The 21492-nt window shown below is 37.8% G+C and overlaps 2 protein-coding genes across 3 annotated transcripts in view; both read left to right on the top strand.

Annotated features, from left to right (window-relative positions):
* The first annotated feature begins 419 nt into the window (after window positions 1–419).
* Window positions 420–11557, top strand: LOC131948149 (mitogen-activated protein kinase-binding protein 1). Of its 2 annotated transcripts, none has more exons than XM_059309686.1 (10): window positions 420–554; window positions 1005–1256; window positions 2286–2575; window positions 3030–3292; window positions 3925–4062; window positions 5582–5790; window positions 6247–6517; window positions 7477–7632; window positions 9016–9176; window positions 9629–11557. In XM_059309686.1, the coding sequence occupies exons 2-10, from the start codon at window positions 1078–1080 to the stop codon at window positions 10602–10604; spliced, it is 2643 nt and encodes an 880-aa protein (XP_059165669.1). In that variant the 5' UTR covers window positions 420–554; window positions 1005–1077; the 3' UTR covers window positions 10605–11557. The 2 variants fall into 2 exon arrangements, with proteins under 2 accessions (XP_059165669.1, XP_059165668.1); XM_059309685.1 differs by having other exon boundaries at window positions 420–697.
* A 2964-nt stretch (window positions 11558–14521) lies between these two features.
* Window positions 14522–21492, top strand: part of LOC131948138 (synaptotagmin-16) — a gene marked incomplete at its 3' end in the record, with an annotated part of 67162 nt that continues 60191 nt past the window's right edge. The window contains 1 exon segment of the mRNA XM_059309660.1: window positions 14522–14591.

Genomic DNA, 21492 nt, shown 5'->3' with positions numbered 1-21492 from the left:
CCACAAGAAAAAGAAAGTTGACAAACCTAGAAAATTCCAGAAAAAGATGCTGAAAGCAAAACAAAACCTGCGTGACTTGAAAATATACACTTTTAACAGTGTCCGCCCCCCCGAAGAAAGTCTACCGCCCCCCCCCCCCCCGAAAATTTCAAGTGCCCCCCCCCCCCGGAGAAAAAAGAAAAGTCTGGAAGAAACACTGGTTCCTAGAGATCGAATCCGTTGGAGCAGAGTAGTTGCAGCTCTATGCACCTCAAAGTTTAACTCAGTTCCTTGCAATAATATACCCCTAGGCTTTAAATTTAAGTTGATTGCAGAATACTATTTTGGTTTTTGGAATATACAAATTAATGCGCACATTTAAGCATTGCAAAGCATCCAGTGCAAAAAAGTGCGCACCTAAATGCACACTTATAGACATTGTTCAGTGAAAAACGTCACAATATAAACAGGGTGACTTACTGTCATCTTTTAATTTTTTAATTGCTATTTAATAGTTAATATAATATTTTTTAAAAAGATATACAGGCAAAATATCGATCTTTTAAGCAATAAAGGTAACCATTCTGGGCTTAAGGACAAAATATGGAGGCATTTGTTGCTATGATCTAGATTCTAGATCTGTACTCTCCCCAACCGAAATGCTGCTAATGTTTCAGAAATTAATTTCTAGCTAGATCTACATCTTAAAGATCTAGATGTAAGTGCTATAGGGTATTTTTAAAATATACAAACAACAAAAGTACCAAAAAATAAGCTGTATTAATAAACGATAAGCTACAAAATAAACTTATTTTTTTAAGGGAGGGGGGACTTAAATCAGACACTGGTTAAAGTATATATTTATTTTGTATATGAATTCTATCTCTTTCGAGGAGAGGTGTGGTATATGTGCTTCGTGATGGGGGTATGGAAACAATTTGGCAAATATTTATCAAACATTATTTTTTAAAATTGATAGTCTTAATTTCTTTAAAAAAAGCAGTTTATAACACCTCTATTAACAGTGTACAGTAGTTAGACGTAGTGCCATCTCCAGAAGAACAGCCTCGTGAAAAGCCCAATCCAAACTTGACCAGAATGAGGCCTTACTGGCGACCAGAAAAAGTCAGTACAGTCTCATCCCCGAAGCTGAAGCTCCGGCTGGCTTTGGGGATGGGCTGTCTCACAGGTAGCTGCCTGGCGGTGGACTCAAACACGGGGATTCTAGCCTACCCAGCGTCCGGAGTTACCGTCCTTCTCGATATTGTCAACAGCAAGTAAGCAAAACTAGCGAGAAACACGCAAATCTTAAACGTATACTTAATTTGTAGACCACTCGTACAACCCTCTCTCATAAACCATTTCCATCCTTTATGATTCGTGTTGATTTCTAATTCGAATTATTTTCCTGAAGTATGTACACAAACTCACCAATTCATGCTAGACATCTGATACACGTAGGGGGAAGTTAAAGATTGCCAAAAATCACTGCGGGATGGAAATCGCGTATAATCAAATCCTAAAAGGGTAAAGACCAACAGGCAGGTCTAGACTCAGATGATTGGTGATGTGGAGAGTGTACCTCTGAGTTTAGAAATGGAAGCAGAAGAAACACATACGTCTGAGTGGATAATGGCGGTGAACAGCATGGATGGGCCGGTGGATGTTTGGATTGACGGATGGATGGGTGGGAAGAGAAGGCAAATTGGCATTGTGTTGGCAACACAAGTCCACATTTTATATCCATGGTAACACACGAGTAGTATACATCTTTTCTGCACAAAATTCCTCATGCACCGATCAAGACGTATACCTTTTTCTCTTTCACTTTAAAATTAAAACAATACACCTAATGTATTAAATTAGCACCAGTATTATTAATTTACTTGATTAATATAGCGCTTTATTTCTCACAGTTTCATCTATTTTAGTCAATACTTAATGGTGGTCCCTTTGTCAAACATCGTCACAAAAAGTCAGATCCAATACAATTATGTCACACTTCCGCCTTCCAACCAACACGAGCAATTCTGTTTAAAAATAAAAATAAAATTTCTACGGTTTTGATTAACTTTTGCCAAATAGATAGCGTAATATAACAATGAAAAGTTCAGCAAATCCCTGTCATATATATATATATATATATATATATATATATATATATATATATATATATATATATATATATATATATATATATATATATATATATATATATATATATATATATATATATATATATAAGATTCCTTAATTTCCCCTCGATCGTTGCATTCCTTAATTCCACAACTTCCTGTACCCCTCAGACAGCGCGGGTACATCCACCAAGCCCAGCAGACGATATCCTGTGTGAAGTTCTCCCCCGATGGCTCCCTGCTCCTGATTGGTGAGCTGGGCTTCATGCCGCCCCTTAGGGTCTGGAATGTGCAGCAGGAATGTGAGGTCACCAAGTTCCTGGGCCACGAATACGGCATCGTTGGGGCTTCATTCTCTAAGGATATGGACATCGTGGTATCCGTCGGTACACGACACGATAGTTTCATCAACGTCTGGGGATGGCCACAAAAGAACAGACTTTCATGCAACCGTTTTGCGGGTAGGTCACTCATTTTTCAATAGTTGAAAAAATAGAGACACATTTTAGTAACATTTAGGCGTGGTAGGGTCGGTAAAGCTCTTGACTGCTCAACCGAAAGATTCCAAGTTCCTTGGCAAATGATGCCAAAACTAAAAAAAAAAAAAAAAAAAAAAAAAAAAAAAAAAAAAAAAAAACAAACACACAAAAACACAAAAACACAAAACAGAGCAGCCGCCTTTTGTTCTTGGATGAACAAAGGCTATGGCAGCAAATCCAAAAAAAAAGCAGGCTGAAAGCGAAGGCAACGACCTGTATGGTGCTTACAAAGTTGACACATATAACTTGATTGTGTTGGGAGGAATTCCGTCCAACATTACAATTAAGAACTAAAGAAGAAAATAAAAAAAAAAATTATACGTTTTAACATGTTGTATAATTCCAAAAGCATTACTGATAACTTGTGCATCCCCAGAGGATATTTTCGCTCTGTGCTTTTCCACAAAAGAATCCTACTTCGTGACATGCGGTGTTCACCACATCAAGTTTTGGTATCCGGTGGCAGCTAAAAAAGAACCCAACAGATACTTTCCGCTTCGTCCTCGCCTCAGCACCCTCTATGGGCGTCCTGCTATTTTGACGGATATAAAAAACAGCGTGTTTGTTGATATCGCATGCGGATCCGAGAGTTCAGGAGATTTTACCTACACCGTTACCAAATGTGGCATCGTATGTAAGGTAAGAATTTCTGGTCCTAAATAAACGATTTAAAAAACCCATCAGTTTCATCATGGCATTATTGTTAGGTACTATTAAAAAAAAAGATTCGTTAAAAAAGTATTAATATAATATTAAATAATAATACAGCATAGTTGAACAATTTTTTGCTCCAAAAAAAATCATTATAAAAAGTTATATAATATTTTAGTTTTTTAAAACATTTTTTGACGGGTGTAAATTAGGCGACAGTAAATTTGTTTAGGTATATGTGTAGGTGTAGTGTGTGAGAGAGTAGGCAATGGGTTGAGACGGGGGGGGGGGTGACAGTAGCCGTGTAACTAAGTGAGTTGAATGATACACTTGAATAGGGACATGTAATGTGGTTGCTTTTACCTCCTAGTGGCAAAGTCTAGACATGAACCCACAGCACCACGCACCAGTGATTCACATTGTCAATTAGTGATCACGTAGGTTTTCTATTAGTTGGCTGTACGAACCTAAAGCTTGCATCAAAGCTTACAATTTCTAATTATCTCATTATAAATCCTTACGACACACTCACTCTATGCATTATTTAAAGTGCCATTATTTCATTATTTCACATGAAAAATGTATAAAAAATAAATAAATCGAATTTTTTGATTCCCCAGCTGTCCGCAGGGCGAGAGGTGTTAGCGTACAAGCGCTTACAAAACACACAGCTGTCCAGCCTACAAGTACACGATGAGCAGCTCATGGTCGGCTCCATTAGTGGCCATGTCTACTTTTTTAATGCTCTGTCGCTAGAGGTCAGTTTTGTTATCAGCATTGTATTTGTAGATTAGGGTAATCGGTATGGTAATTGTGGATCAGGATAATGAAATTGGTTTTCGTAGATTACGATAATCAGCATTGTATTTGTAGATTAGGGTAATCAGTATGGTAATTGTGGATCAGGATAATGAAATTGGTTTTCGTAGGTTAGGATAATGAGCATTGTATTTGTAGATTAGGGTAATCAGTATGGTAATTGTGGATCAGGATAATGAAATTGGTTTTCGTAGATTAGGATAATCAGCATTGTATTTGTAGATTAGGGTAATCAGTATGGTAATTGTGGATCCGGATAATGAAATTGGTTTTTGTAGATTAGGATAATCAGCATGGTATTTGTAGATTAGAATAATCAGTGTGGTATTTGTAGATTAGGATTATCAGCATGGTATTTGTAGATTAGGATTATCAGCATGGTATTTGTAGATTAGGATAATCAGCATTGCGTTTGTAGATTAGGATATTCAGCAAGGTATTTGTAGATTAGGTTAATCAGTATGGTAATTGTGGATCAGGATAATGAAATTGGTTTTCGTAGATTAGGATAATCAGCATTGTATTTGTAGATTAGGGTAATCAGTATGGTAATTGTGGATCAGGATAATGAAATTGGTTTTCATAGATTAGGATAATCAGCATTGCATTTGTAGATTAGGATAATCAGCATGGTATTTGTAGATTAGAATAATCAGCGTGGTATTTGTAGATTAGGATTATCAGCATGGTATTTGTAGATTAGGATAATCAGCACGGTATTTGTAGATTAGGATAATCAGCACGGTATTTGTAGATTAGGATAATCAGCATGGTATTTATAGAAAAGGTAAAATACTATTTATAAGCTTCACAGTGAACCAAATTTCTAGGTTAGTGAACAGGAAATTTTAGTGTTAGTTAACAGATCATTCCAGATGATTTAACCTGACTCTTGCATTATTATTCCACCCCACTTTGCTATTTGCGTGTGCGTCATCACTTTAGCCTACATGATCTACCTATTCTAACAAATCAGTTTTACAACTTCGAAATTTGGCATACATGACAATTAGATAACGAAATCCTAACTTATAAGATCTTATACTTTAAAATTTCGTTCACCTAACTGGAACGTTATTGGTTTTTGAGTAAACAATAATAATGTATCACTTCCGATTACCGGAATGTGTTCAGAAGCTGATATAAACCTACACGCAGGATAATATTTATATACGAAATTCCGTACACCTATCTGAAACGGTGCTCACGTTATTTGTTACCATACACAAACAAGACTAGATTGCAAAACTTTTTTTTTCCAATTCGGAGAGGTGTAAAACATCGATATTAGTCAAAATCTTGAATTTTAATCGCACCATTTCAATACTTTACCTTATACTTCGTATGCGAGGAATAAAAAAATTAATTGCCTCCGTGTACCGAATATACCGAGTCTTAATGTTTACTGAAACTAAACACAACTTGGTGACTAAAAATGTCTCCCCCCCCCTCCCCCAGTTCATCGCCACAGTTGCCCTGCCACTTGACATCTGCTTCGCGGAGCAAGTCATCAGAAGCCAGAAGAGCAGCCTAGAGGCCATCGTGGATCAGCACAAGGCCAACATCTTCCTCGCCCTCGACCACACGCACCATCTCCTGACTGCCGCCCTCACCAACGGCAGTTTGTGTATTTGGGACATCAGAGATCTCGCTAACATAAAGCAGAAGTGCGGGAGTCTTTAGTATTTAAAACTTTCATTTTCACCTAGTTAACTGTCCATTATTTCAAAGTAACAACACCAAAACTAATTTTCTTTAAACTAAAAAAATAAATAAAAAATAAAAATAAAAAAATAAAAATAAAAAATAGATAAAAAGGAAAAATTTGAACTTATTTTAATTCATAATGTAAGCGGCGTCGATTACGAAGCTCAAAAAAACAACAAAAAAAAACAAAAAAAAAAACAAAACAAAAAACTCTAATTGAATATCTCAAGCCAGTTCAGCACAAAACTTAACAATTTATCTCTCCAATTTACATTTTACTGCATCCAACATAGCATGAAATTACTTTGATCAATAACTAATTTGATCGCACAATTTCAATACCCCCCCCCCCCTAATATGCATGAAATTACCTGTACCACTCCATACACCTAACTCGCTTTTCTCAAACCTGTCAGGTATTATTCCGTGAACCACAGTAAATCTATTGCCGGTCTGGATCTCATGAAGGGCAACAACTCCAATTTAAATCAGGAGACGATTGTCACAGTGTCTCATGACGCCACTGTGCGTCTGTGGGAGATTGCCATGTCCAAGGGCATCTGCTGCAAGAGCAGTAAGACAATCTACACCGAGTTCGATTGTGTCGAGCCTAGTGTGGAGGAGTCTCTAGCCCTGAACGACGGGTTGCCCGCAGAGGCAGAGGAGAAGCTTCTCACAGCCATCAAGGTAACACACACATATACATGCCACTAAACAAGGGCGTCGCCATGTAGAACATAACTGACACCATTTTAAAAACTGGCATCGTCGTACAATTAAAGAAATATAGTCATCATTTAATTTAAAACATAAGCATCGCCATACATGCATTCATTACAAATAGTGTTAGAAAGTAAATTAAAAATAATGTTAGAAAATAGGTTTCAAATAGTGTTAGAAAATCCATTACAAATACTGTTAGAAAAATTCCTTACAATGTTATAAAACTTATTTACAAACAATGTTAGAAAATACATTCTGTTAAATACACCATTCTGTTATATTATCCCAGAAACATTTCAAATTTTGTAAATATCACAACTATAGCACTTTTAGAAGATACGTTAAACCATTTTGTTATATTATCCCAGAAACATTTCAAGTTTTGTAAATATCACAACTATAGCACTTTTAGAAAATACGTTAAACCATTCTGTTATATTATCCCAGAAACATTTCAAATTTTGTAAATATCACTACTATAGCACTTTTAGAAAATACGTTAAACCATTTTGTTATATTATCCCAGAAACATTTCAAGTTTTGTAAATATCACAACTATAGCACTTTTAGAAAATACGTTAAACCATTCTGTTATATTATCCCAGAAACATTTCAAATTTTGTAAATATCACTACTATAGCACTTTTAGAAAATACGTTAAACCATTTTGTTATATTATCCCAGAAACATTTCAAGTTTTGTAAATATCACAACTATAGCACTTTTAGAAAATACGTTAAACCATTCTATTATATTATCCCAGAAACATTTCAGGTTTTGTAAATATCACTACTATAGCACTTTTAGAAAATACGTTAAACTATTCTGTTATATTATACCAGAAACATTTCAAGTTTTGTAAATATCACTACTACAGCACTTGATCTGCCCCACTAACGCCCGCTACTTGCTTCTCTCTGTAGATCAGCCCGGAGAACGATTACATAGTCACAGGAGATTCGATGGGATGCATCAGTGTCTACAGCACAGTCAGCCTAGAGAACATCAAAAACATCCACAAACACACTCGGGGTGTGACCACCCTCAACATCACTACTGGTTCACATCTCAAATTACGGGTAGGATAGTTCGCATTTTGAGTTATGGGCAGCATTATTCACATCTCAAATTACGGGTAGGATAGTTCGCATTTTGAGTTATGGGCAGCATTATTCACATCTCAAATTACGGGTAGGATTGTTCGCATTTTCAGTTATGGGCAGCATTATTCACATCTCAAATTACGGGTAGGATTGTTCGCATTTTCAGTTATGGGCAGCATTATTCACATCTCAAATTACGTGTAGGATTGTTCGCATTTTGAGTTTTGGGTAGTATTATTCACATCTCAAATTACGGGTAGGATTGTTCGCATTTTGAGTTATGGGTAGTATTATTCACATCTCAAATTACGGGTAGGACTGTTCGCATCTTGAGTTTTGGGTAGAATTATTCACATCTCAAATTACGGGTAGGATTGTTCGCATTTTGAGTTATGGGCAGCATTATTTGCATGGTCCATACTGAACACAGCTTCTGATGTGACTATCACGTTTATGTTAGCTTACCTTTAATTTTGGTCCATGCATCTTTTGCTTTAAAATATTGTGGTAATGTTGAAGATCCCTTGTAATTATTTGAAAAGTGGTCATTTGGTCTTATAGTAGGTGAATTCTTATAAACATAACATTTCATAGATCAATGCCATGACCCCAACCCCATACAAGCGATACTGGTAGACATTTTTGAATAAATGCATCTGTCAATGACTAGACAGTTTACAGCTATTTCTTATGCGCTCTAGGGAGAACCAACGTGCAGAAATCAGCAGTCACACACCAACCCTATATCCCACTACAATACACAACACATACCACTAACACACCCATTCACATATAGATCAACATCACAGGTACACACCACATACCATGATACCACCCCACCCACCAAACATCCACACACCCTCACTCTCCCCCACACACTAAAACACCACACACCTTCACACAAACTACACATCACACACGTACACGACACACACCACCACATATTACACACACCACTACACAAACCATACACAACATATAACTCACACACCACCACCACACATACTACATACACCGCACACACATGCACATAGGGGTGGATTGGCTGTATCCCAGAGGCCCGGCTCATTTTAAAAGGGGCTCTACATCAACAATTCAAATTTTCATTGTAATTTTCTTTCCATCAAAACCTAAAAGTTTGGTAAAATAAAAATAAATCAAAACTCTATTAGGATTATTGCAGCACGCTCACCGGTACCTATCGAGAAATATTTCTCGCGGCCCATCGGGATTTTCCCCGGTAGACGGACTGGCCAGTCCACCCACGTAAAACATATTCATACGTTTAACCCAATTTCGTTAATAAAAAAAGTAAGTTTTAACAACAAAAAACCCCCACCAATTACAATCTGCTTTTAGCTATTGACCAGCGGAGGCCGTGATCGAGTGATCAACATCTTCGATATGGTGCATGATTTCACCTTATTGAGCACCCTCAACATCCACTCAAGTTCCATCAACTCCATCGGTTTGTTACTTGCCGGTGATACCATGTCCCTCTTTAGTTCTAGCTTGGACAGGTATTGAAATAATGGTATTGTTATTTGTCTACAGTTATACCAATCTTGTTGTACAATACGAGCTAATTAACTAAAGTCAGGAATATTTTTAAATTGTAACTACAAACTTAAAAAAAAATAATTAGATAACCAAACAGAACAATAGCTGACTTTGTATACTATTTTGTTCATATTCATTAATCTTCTTTAAACATTAAAATAAAGACGCATTTCGTTTGTGAAAGAAAAAAGCTCTTCTGGTAATACAATACTCAATTTATGTTCATTTTAGTATATTGCAGCTTACGTCGATATATATATATATATATATATATATATATATATATATATATATATATATATATATATATATATATATATATATATATATATATATATATATATATGTGTGTGTGTGTGTGTGTGCGTGTTTTGGTTTCAAAATGAAAATAACTTGCTGTCCGGTGTTTCAGATCCCTGGTTATATGCAAGAGTCGTCTTAAAGAAGTCCCTCGGTTCAAACCTTTCCGGTGTCGCCACACAGCCTGCTCGGTGACGGAGATTGTCGTCTGCGTACAGGAGGGCATGATAGCTGTCGGCAGAATCAACGGTGAGCTCAGCATTATAGACGGCGTCTCGTGTAAAGAGATAAAGAGACTTAACGTCTGCATAACTGAGAATGCCCGCTTAAAGAAAATCCACTTGGAGCCGTCGAAAAATCTGGTGCTGTCCGCGTGTTCAGATATGTCGATCAACGTCCTCAGCCTCAGCCATGGTCTGTTGTTGGCTACAGTCAACGGCCACACAAAGAGCATCAGCGGGTTGAGCATCTCCCGCAACATGAAGTTCATCATATCCACCTCTAAAGATGGCTGCGTCTTCATTTGGGGTTTGCCCAACAAGCTCTGGCAGTCGGGGAATAAGTACGGTCTCTACTGCAACACCAACGTCGCTGTTTCCAAATCCGACTCGAGAATCAGCCAGAGAAACGCCATTCAGCTGCCCGATCTGGAGATCACAAACCAACCGACTCTGCTGGATTATATCTCGTCTGTGAAGGCAAAAATGAAACGCATCGTCACCGTGGAGACGGAAAAGGCAGCCGGTCTGAGCTACGTGGATGACGAAGAAAGCAGCGAAGGCTTTGTCGAGGAATTCTCGGTCGCTGAGGATCGCTCAAGCATGAAGTCGGATGGCAGGCAAAGTCGACGTCACAGCAACCCCTGTACGTCCGACACGCGTCTGCTCCAGAAAAACGTGGCCGACATCAAGTTCAACCGGGCGTCATACGACTCCGGGAACGGCGAGTACTACGACTTTGCGAATCACGCGGAAAATAAAACTCTGAAAAACCCTAGTTATCCCCCTTGTTCGGCTCACGAAGCGGGCGACCTGGATCAGGAAATCAAGCCATTGAATGAAATTAGTTTAAAAGCGAACAATGCATAGTCATCGGAAGAAAGGACCGCAGCAACATTGTTCTTGCCTCCTTGAGGTTCTACCTTTCTCAACATAATGTTACCATATTAACCGTCGAGTTTTATTTAGTTTACCATCTTTACAAAGTATGACGAGACGTATCGACATTGGGCCGCAAGATTTCTTCCATCACAAGCTCAAGAAACATCACTAAGTTGGTCTAGAAAACGAACCATCAAAACATATTTGGATTAAAAAAAATTCAATTTGAATGTAAACAACAGATATTGTCAATGGCGATTTCTGAATCTGTCCTTGTTAGTACAATACTTTGGACATGCGATACAATATATCGAAAGTAAATATAAACATGTTAAAATATTAAATACGCAGAAAATTGTATTTTATTGTTACAAATTATGACCCCCCCTCCCCACCCTTGAAATTGCACTGAGAACATCTTGCAGAAATAACAGGTAATCATATGAGTTCAGATGTACGCATGTTGTGTCAAAGTGCATACACATTATGCCAATGTGTGTAGACATATTGGATGTACACACATGTTGTGTAAAGATGTACACCGATTAGTTGAACGTGTACACATGTTGTGTCAAGGTGTACACATTGTGCCAATGTTTAAACACGTTGTGTCAAGGTGTACACATGCTATATCAAAGTGTACACAAATTGTATGAAGGTGTACTTGTGTTGAGGGGAACATACATTTTTTTCAAGGCGTACATAAATTTTGTCAAGGTTTCCACATGATGTGTCAAAGTGTACATACATCTTGTCAAAGTGTACACAAGTTTAGTCAAGTTGTACATACATCCTGTCAAGGCTTAGACATGGTGTACTCATCAAAAGGAGAAAGCCCAGACATCAAACATGTTCGCCGTAAGAAAATATTGATACACAGATAAAGCACATAAGGATTCTGCGAACAGATATAAAACCGGAAAACAAACAAAACATTGTGGGTGTGTGTGTGTGGGGGGGGGGGCAGATACTGAACATTAGAAACCAAGGGATATAGAGCTAACGTGACGCGTTTCCTGTTAAATACAAGCTGTAAATAAATTGCAACAAAAAAATTAAACACGTCTTTTGCCTTATAAAAAAACGAAAACTTAAATACGCATTTGTTACTAACATTGTGCTTTGTCCCAAAACAAACACGAACATTGTACGTGGAAGCTGTAATTCCGTAAGCAGACGAAACTTTCGATTTGCACCCCCCCCCTCAAGTTTTTCTCTATATATTTTGCTATTTTTTGCCTTGGTGTCACCCCCCTAAATGGTGTCACCCGGTGCGGTCCGCACCCCCCGCACCCCACTCGCTACGCCCCTGGGTCGCCCACATCTTTCCGAATTCCAATATTCATTTATAATTGTTTCACACGATTAGCTTGCTGTGCAACGTATTTGCTTGCTGATTTATTATTTTTCGATGTGTCTGCTGTTAAATAATAAAAGTAGAACCACAATGTTTTAAGTAGAGTAAAAAATGCTTTAAAAGTATAATTATTTATTGTATGATGATCACCTGTTAAGCTTATTTAATGTTTAGTAAAAAATGTTTTAAGTGTATAATTGTATGATGATCACTTTTAAAGCTTGCTTAATGTTTCGTCCGCCAAAAACCGATGTAGCGCATTAAACTTGTTAATGTTTGGATAAAAAAAAAGCTAAAATAATTATTTTAGATAGTTGCTGGTAGAAATACAGTACGTCGTTAGGCGTCCTTAATAATTCTAACTTTTTATTCAACACTTATAAACGGCAGAGCTACGAACTTAATATAAATATCACACAATTATCACCTATTCACCCGATAAACTTTTTTTTAAAATACGCAACTGCTATTCAAATGTACACTTTTTAAAATGCGTTTTAAACATTGTGTGTTTTGTAAATATTTTTGTTGCAAAACCTGACATCCACATGAAAACACTCTTTTTCCAATCCACACGCGTCCAGTAAAGTCGATTTTTAAGGACCCCACTCTCACTTCCGCGTGGTCTTAAAATAAACGGATGACGCTTAAATTGTAAACAAGGAAAAAAAAACAACACAATTTGTAGAGGAAGCTGTTTTGAAATTTAACTACAACAAACATGTGAAGCTCCATCGTTAAAATGCCAAATTATAAAGGCAGCAAAAATAAACATCGACTAGTCATAGTACACGAATCGCCGAGCAAGATAAATGATTGCGTGTTTGTTTTTTCAACTCATTATTATTAAATTGGAATCGCTTCTCAAGGGAGATCATCAGCATGGTGATTAAAGGGATGTAACTTTTTTATCACGTTGGCTTCAATTTAAAAATTAGCTTCTGTTGATAGGAAACAACAAGGTAATTAATTTTTAAACGTAGGCTGGCTGATGTTTGTCGGTTCGGTAGGGAATTGGCTTGTACGTTCATTGCAGCACCGACGTCCATGCAGGAAAATCATTGGTCAGGAATTTGTTATCACCCGCTGGTAAAAAAAAAAAATTAAAGCGTCGGTATGTGGTTTTTAGCATGGTGATTAGTGTATGGGTTCTTTCTTAGTCATGTGAGTATGTTTTTTGAATGTGGGAGTACACCGTATTAATAGGTGGGTGGTGCCTTGTCTATGTATATATCTCATTGCGGGACTGGATTTATAAATACTGCAAGTAAAGTTTATTTTAAAGTATTTTCACCGACGCACACCATTAAATAGAAGCAGACCAGTAACTAAGACACGCATTTAGTTGCCGTGTCTAGAGTTATCAAACCTTTTATCTACTCCATTGTGGCAGGAACGTGTCACACTAGGTACAGTGGTCCTCCCAGTGGACTACTGCGGTACAGTGGTCCTCCCTGTGTGGGCTGTGTTACTTTACTGTGGTACAGTGGTCCTCCATTGGTACTTTACTGTGGTACAGTGGTCCTCCCTCTGGTACTTTACTGCGGTACAGTGGTCCTCCCTCTGGTACTTTACTGCCGTACAGTGGTCCTCCCTCTGGTACTTTACTGTGGAACAGTGGTCCTTCCTCTGAAACTTTGGCACAGTGTTCCCCAGAATGCTCTGACACATCACTGCTGATATACAACTACATTACGCTACATCCTATACTGACTGGACTAAACAAGAGTTGTCGCGCCATCCGTCCTTCTCTTTAACACCTGAAATATTTGAATCACAGAATCGTCCTCTACACCAGGTTAGACTTTCTTCTGTCAGATGTTGAAGCTATCAACATGAAATTAATCAACCATTAATTGTATGACACGTGACATATCTTAACCCGGCCTAACCTTCTCGCCCCCACCCTACTGTAATTAGCTTTTGACATCACTTCTCTCCCTTCCCGAGCCTTGATAACGTTATTTTCGTATGACCGGTTTACTTCGTCACAAAGTGACTACGAAGAGATTCTCTAACTGATCTAGGTGTCTGGTTATATGGCTACTTTTTAGCAGGCCGGCTTAATTAGACTCAAAAACAGGGTTTCCTTCAGGATTCTCTTCGGTAGGGCTCAGTCTCCCCGAAAAACGGCTACGGCCCTTCCCCCCTCGAACGAAATGGTATTTATATAGAAAATATATACTTTTATCAGTGTTCGAGCCCCCCCCCCCCCCACCCCTGAAAATTTAGTCCGCCTCCCCCCAAAATATCACCCCCCCCCCCTCAGGAGAAAATAGTATGAAAGAAACACTGGTCACAAAGCGAGAACTAAAAGACTACTAACTGATCTATTTGCCTGATTATAAGATACCTTTTAAATGGCTGCTTGCTTAGAGTCACAAAGCGACCACCAAGAGACAAACATTCCTGATCAAGTTTCTTGATTAAATTAAACTTTGGCCAGCCACTCCACCAAGTCGCTCGGATAGTTTAACAGCGCGTGCGCCGTGATGACGTCACCCACAGGTCTGACGGCGCGCGTGTGACAGGCGACGGTCGTCGTCCCCACGTCCCCGTGGTTGGTCGTCTGCTGCTCACTGTGACGGACGTTTGGAGGCTACAGGTTCTCATGTCAGGTCAGTCTTGTTTTTTTTTAAATAACATCCTCCCCCACACGTACACTCTCTCACACACACCAACTCACACACACATTACAGCCGTGCTATTTTTAGGCCTGGCTAACAAATGTCTTGATACTTTGGTACCTGATGTTTTAACTAACTCAGTCTAGGCTGGTAGACACTGTATCAGCTGAGAATGGTGTAGCTTAGCATAGGTTACATCTCTGGATTACCCCAGTATTACCCCAATATTACCCCTGTAATTACCTCAATATTACCCCTGTAATTACCAAACGTTATTTACACCATCGGGTGAATCCATGTGGTTATCCATGAGGTCAACATACATAGAACATTTCCATCTGCCCATACATTTCTAAATTAAACATACACTTGGTTAGTCAGTCAGAGTATTATAAATAAAGAGACAACGTGAAATGTATACTTGTATAATAAATGAGAAGACAGTGTAATGTGAACTGTATACATGTATAAATTAGCATGGCACCACCCACTGTGGCTGTATGGGCGGGCAGTAGGGTCTGGGTAAGTGAGACTCACAGTTCAAAACACTCAAACTCGTGACAACACGGTGTGTATGGTTTGGGTCTGGGTAAGTAAGACTCACAGTTCAAAACACTCAAAAACTCGTGACAACACGGTGTGTAAAGTCTCGCTCTACAGCCAGGCCACATAGATTTGTATCCTCATATGATGGAACAGTTTATTCCAACAATAGAGAGAGATAAACGAGTTGACGATCTGTCGTTTACCTTGAATTACTGATGGACCTAAACAAATTAATTAAAGAGTTACGACGGTTTTAGTTTTAATGTGCAAGCGTTACAACAAGTGACATTTAAGAGTAACGTAGTACTGTCACTTGTTAGAAAATAACTATTTAGTATAAAAGTTAAAAAAAAGGTAAATAAAAGGTAAAATGTTCACATGCTTTGTTTTGATGTATGTTATAGCGTTAATGTATATACACTAATTTAAACATCTTATTAACACATATTTCATGCTTCTACATTATCCTATTTTTTTTTACCCTAACCCATCCTTCTATACTAACCAATGCTTCTACATCAATCTGTACAATAAAATGATGTACTACACCATCTTCATTGTTGTATGCTACGATACCATTGTGTAACACAATGACATGTAAAACTTTAATTTTTCTCCACTGTTGTGAAGACCACACATCAATATCTACTTCAACATTACAATTCTTGACTTGAATGCTTACACTAGACCAGAGCTTATGACTGACATTACTTTCTCATCGATCTGATTCAACTTTAAAAATTGCTCGTCTTATCCTACATAATCAACACAAGGAGCACCACTACTCCCCCCCCATGTGTATTTTCCTAATTTGACACACCCGTGCCTCACTTCCGTTTCACCATCCCTTCACATTTTTGTATTTTTATGACCAGACATTCTACTCTATCACTTCCGTATTCCCACCCTTCACCCGGTGTATGTTCACAACCAGACACACACCTCTATTCCCACCCTAAACCCTTCTTTATTTTTATCACAAGAAACCCTCCTTAAACCCAGCTGTGCAACCCACCCCCCAAACCTACTCGTGTATCATCACAAGCAGACACCCCCCCCCACTTCCGCACAGACCCACTATAGCTGCACTAAATTACTCTCACAAATCTGAGTCGTTTCTCGCCCGACTTTTGTCAATTTTCTGCTATTATTGGTAAAAATTTCCTTCCTACATTTTGTGCCAGTAACTATACCAGTATGTCACCACTCTCTGGTCTATAAGGAAACAAAGCGTGGGCTTAATTTAATTTTAGAGAGTTAATTAAATTTTCATTAGTAAGATAAGGTTTCTAGACTTGATTAATGTTATCTTACTCTGATATTGATTTAAGTAAAATAAAGTATGGACAAATTTACTAGAGGTTGTCAAGACCTTAGTACTTATATATATATATATATATATATATATATATATATATATATATATATATATATATATATATATATATATATATATATGCAGTAGCGTGGCTAGGTCGTGTGTGACACGGTGCGGCACTCCGTGGTGTCACCTTACTTACTTACTTAATCCTCATCACTCCCTGTGGAGTATAGGGCAGCAACAAATCTCCGCCATTACACTCTGTCTTGGGCGAACCACTTTAATTCATGCCAGGTCTTACTAGTAGCCTGCACTTCTTCTTCCATCTCTCTCCTCCATGTTCCCAGTGGTCTTCATCTCTTTCGCTTTCCAGTCGGAGTACACTTCAGCGCCATGTTGGGGATTCTTCTTTTGCTCATGCGTAGGACATGGCCCACCCATCTCCATCCCCTCATTTGAACCTCTGAAACAATGTCGTTTAAACCTGTCCTTCGCCGTATTTCCTTTTTCGGGACTTTGTCGTCCCACTTTATTCTGAGGATAAGTTGGAGGGGATCTTCTTTCAAAGCCTCTGAGTCGGTTCTCTCCTTTCTTGTTTAGTTTCCATGACTCTGCAGCATAAAGGAGTACAGAACGTACATTAGACTTGTAGATTCTTATTTTAGTTCTCTGCTGCAGTGAGGATGAATTCCAGATCTTAGCAAGTCTGTTGAAAGCGTGTGCTGCCATTGCTATTCTGGTGGCTATTTCTTTCTCCATGCTGCTATTCGCTGATATATAGCTGCCTAGGCACTAAAAGTCTTCGACCTCTTCTAGCTCTGCTCCATTCGCAAAGGTCTTGAGAGCACTTTTGGTTTTTATTTTCATTAGCTTGATTTTCCCGGAGTTTATCTTTAGCCCAACGCTTTAAGAAATTTGCTCTGTTTTTGTGGTTTTTTGCTTGGATGTCTTTTTGGGCATGTGAGTGTCACCACCCCCTAAGAAACAAAGTATATATATATATATATATATATATATATATATATATATATATATATATATATATATATATATATATATATATATATATATATATATATATATATAATATAGTCGAGAACTATCAGTTATTGTAGCTATATGCGATGCTTACTTTAGTTTAGATAGCACAGTACCACATGTTCGGATTAGCTGCACTAAGAACATAGCTGTGTGGGATTGATTTATATATTTAGTTCAACTGAAGGAATCAACAGAGCCAGTGGCATACACTAGGGGTTGTTAGAGCCAGGACAATACCTAAACAGACAGCTGACTTTGTATGCGACACACAGCGAGAGCAGTGAAGACAATTTAAAAATAATTGAAGACTGGAAGTTATCTTCACGTAGAGATTTGACATGTTCTCTTGGGCGCGTCTGAAATAGAAACTTAAATTGTTTATGATTTCATTAGTTATAGGTCTACTTCTACGAATGAACTCTGGATTTTTATTAAGAGACGAGCCCCCCATTCCCCCCCCCCATCCCCCCACCCCACCCGAACCCGACATAGACCAGTACATTGACTAAAAATCCGAAAGAATAAGTGTCTCCTATCCAAAGTGACTTATTTTTTTTAGTCTTAGTATGAAAAAAAAATCTAACAAGTCCTTAGTGTTATTTCCCTTGTGAAGGGGACATGACTGTGCGAGCTCATTACTACCTAGCTTTGGGGTATTTTTTGTCAAGACAGCGGGAGGGAAAAAAACGGAGGAAAAGTTTAAAACTAATGACTAATTTACCACAAAACGTGGACTTTGTCAGTTTTCTAACGTTTTTACTTGATGTTGAATGTGGGGAGAAGCGTTATATGAAAGCAAACGCAGTTTTACAAATCATTAGTCGTGCCCTTAAGCCGTAAAAAATAAAACGAAATCGGTTATCGTGAAATAAAAATTTCAACTATAGCTTCGACTTGGGCCTATAGCTTGCAGGAAAATCATTGTACATGAACAGTAAATATTACACACTCACTAATACAAACATCCACACATCCACACACGCGATATACACACATATATAAATAAATAAATTGTACACATATATATAATATAAATAAATAAATAAATATATATATATATATATATATATATATATATATATATATATATATATATATATATATATATATATATATGTATATATATGTATATATAATATAGGCCTATATATAGGCATATATATATACATACATACATACATATATATATATATATATATATATATATATATATATATATATATATATAAATAAATAAATAAATAAAAAAAAAAAATATATATATATATATATATATATATATATATATATATATATATATATATATCGGAGCTAACGCTGGGAGCACCAAAAAGTTTAGATAAATTCACTTTCTTCACCAAAATTTATTCCCTCTGCTTACACTGGGCGCACCGAGTGTCTGGGTAAATTTATTCTCCCCCGTTAAGCTGGGAGCGCCAAAAAAATCTGGGTGAATTTATCCTCGCTGCTGACGCTGGGAGCACCAAAAAAGTCTTGGTAGATTTATTCTTTCTGTCACGTTTCCATACCTGCCCCCCCCCCCCCCAACTAAAGTGTCGTTTTTGTTCATCACGTGACCTGTCTATATTACAGTTTGAACTGGGCGATTTAAATCTCGACCGTGTTTTATAGTCTAAGTTCAATTGAAAGGATTTTATCACCTGAATATTCTGTTACAACAAGCGGTCAAGCGACAGTGCGTTAATTAGCTGGTCATTTGTTCTGATTTTAAAAGAGCAGTGTATCATCAGTGTACTCAGCCGTTACAGGTACCTAGCATTAATAAAGTAAAAAAAAAATTATTGATTGTTATTTTTTCAAGTATACCATACATAAATGGCAAGCGATTGTTATAATATGGGATGGGGATGGGGTGGGGGTGGGGTGGGCGAGTTGATCGATTTGTTTAGTGGGTCATTTTCTTAAAAAGGGATGGGAGCATGGGTGGGTGTAGGGAACTGGGTTGCAACTTTGTTATTTGTCACAGGTAAACTTGATGGGTACCCCATCAGTTATTTAGATTATTTATCACAGTTAATTTAGCTGGGTACCCCGTTAGGTACTTACTTATTTATTACAGGTAATTTAGCTGGGTAACCCGTTAGGTACTTACTTATTTATTACAGGTAATTTAGCTGGGTATCCCGTCAGGGTTACATTATTTATCACAGGTAAAGGGTCATCCATTTATGACGTCACACACGGGGGGGGGGGGCCGGAAAAAAATGACTTTTGTGGTCGCGTATGGACTTTTATATGGGAAATAAGTGGATTTTTGTGGCCGGGGAGGGGTGGGGGGTCCAAAATCCCAAAAAATTGTGACGTTATAAATGGATGACCCCTAAAACAGATGGGTACCCCCGTCATGTAGTTACATTTTTGGGCCCCTTTGCAAAAAGTGTTAGTGGGCCCCTCAGAGGCGTAGCGACCCTTCCCGGTGACCGGGGACAAACTTTCGATTTGCACCCCCCCCCTCAAACTTTCGATTTGCACCCCCCCTCAAATTTTCGATTTGCACCCCCCCCCCCCCCCCTCAGACTTTCGATTTGAACCCCCCTCAAACTTTCGAAAAAGGGCCCCTATTTGCCTTGGGCCCCTATGCCTTGCTTACGCTAGCTTTACGGCAGCTACGCCACTGATGTCAGGTAGTACAGGCCTAAAAAACCGATTCTGTTTCTGTTCAGAGAATTCATTCAAAATACTCGTTCATTATGTCACGTACAACGATAAGAAGCTTCATTTTCCATACCGTGTTGTTGGCGGGGAGGGAAACGTTATGGCGTCACACGACCTGACCTTGACCTATGTTGTTGTCGCGCGTGGCTGTATAGGTTTACCACATTTAGGAGATTTTGTTCCTAGGTTAGGGGTCGGTGTGGTCGGGTGAGGAAAGCTCATGATTGCTTAAATGTCCCGAGTTGTCGAACCCTGACAGATGAGGCTCGATATCTGGGGACAGAGATCCATCTAAAAGTGAAAACTCCACAATCTAGCAACTGCTGCTTTGTAGTTTGTTCTTTGTTGGTCAAAGGCCATGGAAGCGAATCCAAACAGAAAAGCAGGCTGAAATTTGGAGTCAACGACCTTTATGGCGAATAACAAGTGGACATGTAATACTTAAATGTGTTGGAGGAAATTCTTTCCAACATTACTATCAAGATCGAAGAAGAAAAAAGAAATAAGTAGTTCCGGTGTACATCAAAGAATTTGCCATTAAAATTTGTACAAAACTATATCTGCAGCCTTGAACCTTGGCCAAGCCCACTTTTATCCTACTTTTTATACTTTTAACAGGTTAACTCTAAGAAGTTCAAACATGAAACCATATACAAATAATGTTGTTTAAACTTAATTTACCTACAAAAGAAACATGATTTCTGTTAAGTGCAGTTATTTTTTTGAACCAAACCCGGCCGCTATTTAGACCACTCTTTTTATATCAATATTTATGTATGAATTATTTATCTAAGCATACCTCTATTTCTAGAATGTAATTAAGGCAGTCTAATTACCGAGTTCCAGAGATATATAAATGGAATTTCCTGCGAACTGGAGATGGCAAAAAAATTAAAATTACTCCTTTTAGAAAGTAATGATTATTTTAGAATCGTTAATGACAAAAAATTTACCAAGTTGAAAAAAATAAAAAATTTAAAAAGTACATAAAAAAAAAATTCACGATAAAATATTTTAAAAGTGAATGCAGAAAATTGGAAAGAAATTGCAAACGTACAGTCATTAAAGTTTCAGAAAGTCGACCAATAACATATAAACATAAAATACTATTAAAATTTAAAAATTACGTTGTAGGCCTATGTTTATTATGATAGTTTAATAGTATTTTATAGTCCCCTCCCTCCGTCACACATCGTCACAAAAAGCCAGACCTCCCCCTCAAATGACTTCACACCTCAGCCTTTCAACAACCCTCAAAATTGCAGTTGAATTTTTCTTAAAATACGATATTTTTCCAAAATCTTGTCT

Source organism: Physella acuta, unplaced genomic scaffold (assembly GCF_028476545.2).
Source record: "Physella acuta isolate Inbredline_101_S28 unplaced genomic scaffold, ASM2847654v3 ptg000626l, whole genome shotgun sequence".
In the NCBI taxonomy this organism is placed as follows: Eukaryota; Metazoa; Mollusca; class Gastropoda; family Physidae; genus Physella; species Physella acuta.
The sequence above is the reverse complement of the archived record's forward strand: the minus strand, read 5'-3'. Positions and strand labels throughout refer to the sequence as shown.